At 42.2% G+C, this 3,480-nt stretch overlaps 1 protein-coding gene across 3 annotated transcripts in view; it reads left to right on the plus strand.

The window, feature by feature from the left end:
- DEPDC1 (DEP domain containing 1) overlaps positions 1 to 3,480 on the plus strand; it is a 28,801-nt gene that overhangs the window by 7,233 nt on the left and 18,088 nt on the right. For all 3 annotated transcript variants that reach the window (XM_019528411.1, XM_019528413.1, XM_019528412.1), the window contains exon 6: positions 167 to 214. In XM_019528411.1, coding sequence (XP_019383956.1) covers positions 167 to 214 — 48 coding nt within the window. The remainder of the gene's footprint in view (positions 1 to 166; positions 215 to 3,480) is intronic.

The following is a 3,480-nucleotide window of genomic DNA, read 5'->3' on the forward strand; positions in this document are numbered from 1 at the left end:
TGTGTGTGTGTGTGTGTGTGTGTGTGTGTGTGTGTGTATCTATATATAAAATTATTTTTAATTTAGGTCTCGTGATTTTTCTGTGTTTAAAATTATATTACTGTCTGCTGGCTAAGGTAAGCAGAATATATTGGTTGCCAATTTATTTGTATTTTTTGTTTTGTAGAAGACCTCCCTCATTGGGTATTGTCAGCTATGAAGTGCCTAGCATACTGTAAGTCATTAAAAACAAAGCAGCTTTGAAATGGTAGAAGCTCATTTGGGGGTGGAAATCTTTTTAAATGATGACCTATAAACATGTTGATCTCGGCTTTTCCATACAGGAAATTCATACAGAAATGCATCTAGAAATCTGATCTATTTAGAGGAGAGAAAACTACTATATACAAATGTAACCAATAAGTGGTAAGGGGTAAGAGTAATGTCCTTATGTGATGTACATTAGGGAGAGAAGGAATCTTAATCATGTAGCACAAGGGTTTTCAACCTTTTTTTTAAAGGAGTATACCCCTTCTGGGTTCACTTCTTGTGGAGTGGTGGGGGGCGACCAGACACAGAGCAGGGTTGGGGGCTTGACAATCCCTGATATAGCAGACTAGCTAATTATCTTAATGCTAGGTTGCATCCTGTGTGTCTGCAGAAGAGATCATCAACAAACCTTGAGAGGTTAATTTAGGGAGAAAAAAAGCAGTCACCTTTCCCAATCCAGTCTGTGGGAAAATTTAATGCAGCTTTATTTAATTTTATATGGACCCATACTTCCTGGAGACCAGGAAGGTGGAGCAGGGTGTCAGTCTTTAAAGGAAACCATGATGTTAGGGAGCTGATCGAACATGAAACTGAGTTCTCTGACAATGTCTTTTGTGTGTTTCCTTTTGCAGAGGAGAATTTCAGGGACTTAATCTACCTTTTTCAGGCTGTGATAGAATTCACAATGAAAGTCTGAGACAAACCTTGGAGAGTTTTCTGTCTTAGCCTGACCTATACTTTATGTTGCATTTTCTGCATATAGCCCCAGCTGACTTAAATTTCTGGCGCTTCTGGTAAAACACTTGTTCTCATTGCAAGAGTGAACATTCCACTGTTGCCATTCTAGGAACCATTATTAGTGGGTCCTATCATTATTTGAAAGATAATTTGTTAACTACATGGAATATATAGTCATATGTACTTGTACTGTAGAATCAGCATAGAAAAATTAAACAATTTCCTCTCTCCTGTAGATAAAATGGTCCTCATTGCTGCCTCTTGAGCCAGACAAAAATAACCTTTACTTTTGTTTTATTAAATTGGGCAAAAGAAGTGGAATGGGTTTTGGGGGAAGGGGGAGAGAACTGTTGGTTCCTTAAAGCACTAAAGTGACCTAACATAAACACCTGTGTTTAAACTTTTTGGAAAGTCATTCTTTAACTTGGGGGTGAGTGGAGAAATTGAATTTTTATACTTTTTCCTTGAAAACCTGTTAAATATCTTCCATCATTTCTTTAATATAAATCACTCAGTTGAAGCAGAAGTGTAGCTACAGTAGAGCTTCACAGATTCATGGATTCACAGAAATTTAAGGCTGGAAGGGACATTGTGAGATCATAGGGTCCAGCCCTCCTGCTCTAGGCAGGAAAGACTGCTGGGGTCAAATAACCCCAGCAAGGTGTGCATCCAGTCTCCTTTTGAAAATCTCCAGTGTAGGTCTCTGCACCACCCCCACTGGAAATCTATTCCAGAGTCTGGTCATACCAACCATAAAGAAGTTTTTCCTTATAACCAGTCTGAAACCTCCTAGGAAAAACAGTCATAAACTCTTGCCTCCTCTGAGGCACTTTGGTGAACAGTTGTTTGCCTAGCTCCTGATGCTCACCCCTGATATATTTGTAAGCTGCTACCAAATCTCCCCGAAGTCTTCTCTTTTCTAGGCTGAACAGTCATATCTGTCAGCCTTTCCTTGTATAGCTTGCTCTTCAGGCCTCTAATCATACGAGTGGCTCTTGTCTGGACTCTTGCAAGCTTCTCCACATCCTCCTTGAAGTGTGGCGCCCAAAACTGGATGCAGTACTCCAGCCTGCGGCCTCACCAATGCAAAGTACAACAGGAGAATAACTTCCTTAGTTTTGCTTGAGATGCATTGGTTGATGCATGCCACCATATTGTTTCCTTGGCTAACTGTAGCATCACACTGGTGGGTCATATTCATTTTCTGATGAAATATGACCCTCAGGTCTCTTTCAGACATGGCACTAGCTAGTGTAGCACCACTGAGCCTGTAAGTTTGTTGCAGATTTTTCCTCTGCAGATGGAGCACTTTACACTTCTCAGCGTTACATCTGGTTCTGGCCTGCCCATCTAGCTAATCTGTCTAGATCCACCTACCCTGAGGCATGGCTGCACTTCCCCAAAGCTTAAGTGTCGCCAGCGAACTTTGCCAGTGTGCTTTTTACACCCACATCCAGATCATTGATGTAGATGTTGAAAAGCTCTGGTCCGAGTACCAAAACCTGGGAGACCCCACTGGCTACCTTCTGCCAGGTCGGCACAGATCCATCTACTAGTATCTGACCTTACAGCTAGTTTCCCACCCATCTGACCCATCTTCCTTGTTGTCTTTCTCTGGCTTCTCTCCAGACCATCTAAGGAAAGTTTACACTTAAAGCATAATCTCTTTCATAGTGGTAGTTCATTAGGAACAGATCAGTGAGCCTCATGAATCACTACTTCCCAGGGTAGGCTGATCTACTTTCTCTGCCTAAAATGGTATTTTGTGATAAAACTGCACTTCCAACACCTGTAGAGAATGAGTCATCAATCATGTATCCTGCTCATGCTTCTGTGTAAAATGCAAGTATTTAGTGCCCCTGTAATTATTTCTAGTATTAAGAAATTTGTATATATCCATATGGTCCACAAATTTTATCATTGCATATCTGGCTTGGTATCATGGATATACTTCTTCCCTATAAAAATCTAAAAAGGTATGCAGAGACTTAATGTTCAGGTGGGAAAATATCAGCAATGCCTCACTGAACTACTCCTATTGTGTGCATCTTTGGTGGTGCTCTGTGGTGGTACTCTCAGCAGACTAGCCTGGGATCACTAGGAAGGTGCTTATTGTGCAGGACCCTAACTAGCACTGGGCCTGATGTGTAACTCAAAAAGTTGTCTATACTAAGGGAATGAGTTTGACTTCATGGACTTTTCCTACAAAGCAGTAGGGCTGTGCAAAATGCCTATGTTTCATTTCCGTTTTGGATTCAGCTGTTTCATTTTGGTGTTTTGGATCACTGTTCCGTTTAGATTTGGCTGAATCTGTTTCAGAGTTTCGACACTGATTTGGGTATTTGGATCTGCTGGGGAGACGCAGGCACAGCCAAGCCGCTGCAAGTTCTCCTGCGGCTCTTCCGGCTATGCCTGTCTCTTCCCCTGGTGGGGGGAACCGTGGGAGAAGCCCCCAAGGCTGCCCTGCCCTGTCCCATCCCCCACCTGGCCCCA

Source organism: Gavialis gangeticus, unplaced genomic scaffold, assembly GCF_001723915.1.
Source record: "Gavialis gangeticus isolate Ggan-Ray unplaced genomic scaffold, GavGan_comp1, whole genome shotgun sequence".
NCBI classification, from domain to species: Eukaryota; Metazoa; Chordata; order Crocodylia; family Gavialidae; genus Gavialis; species Gavialis gangeticus.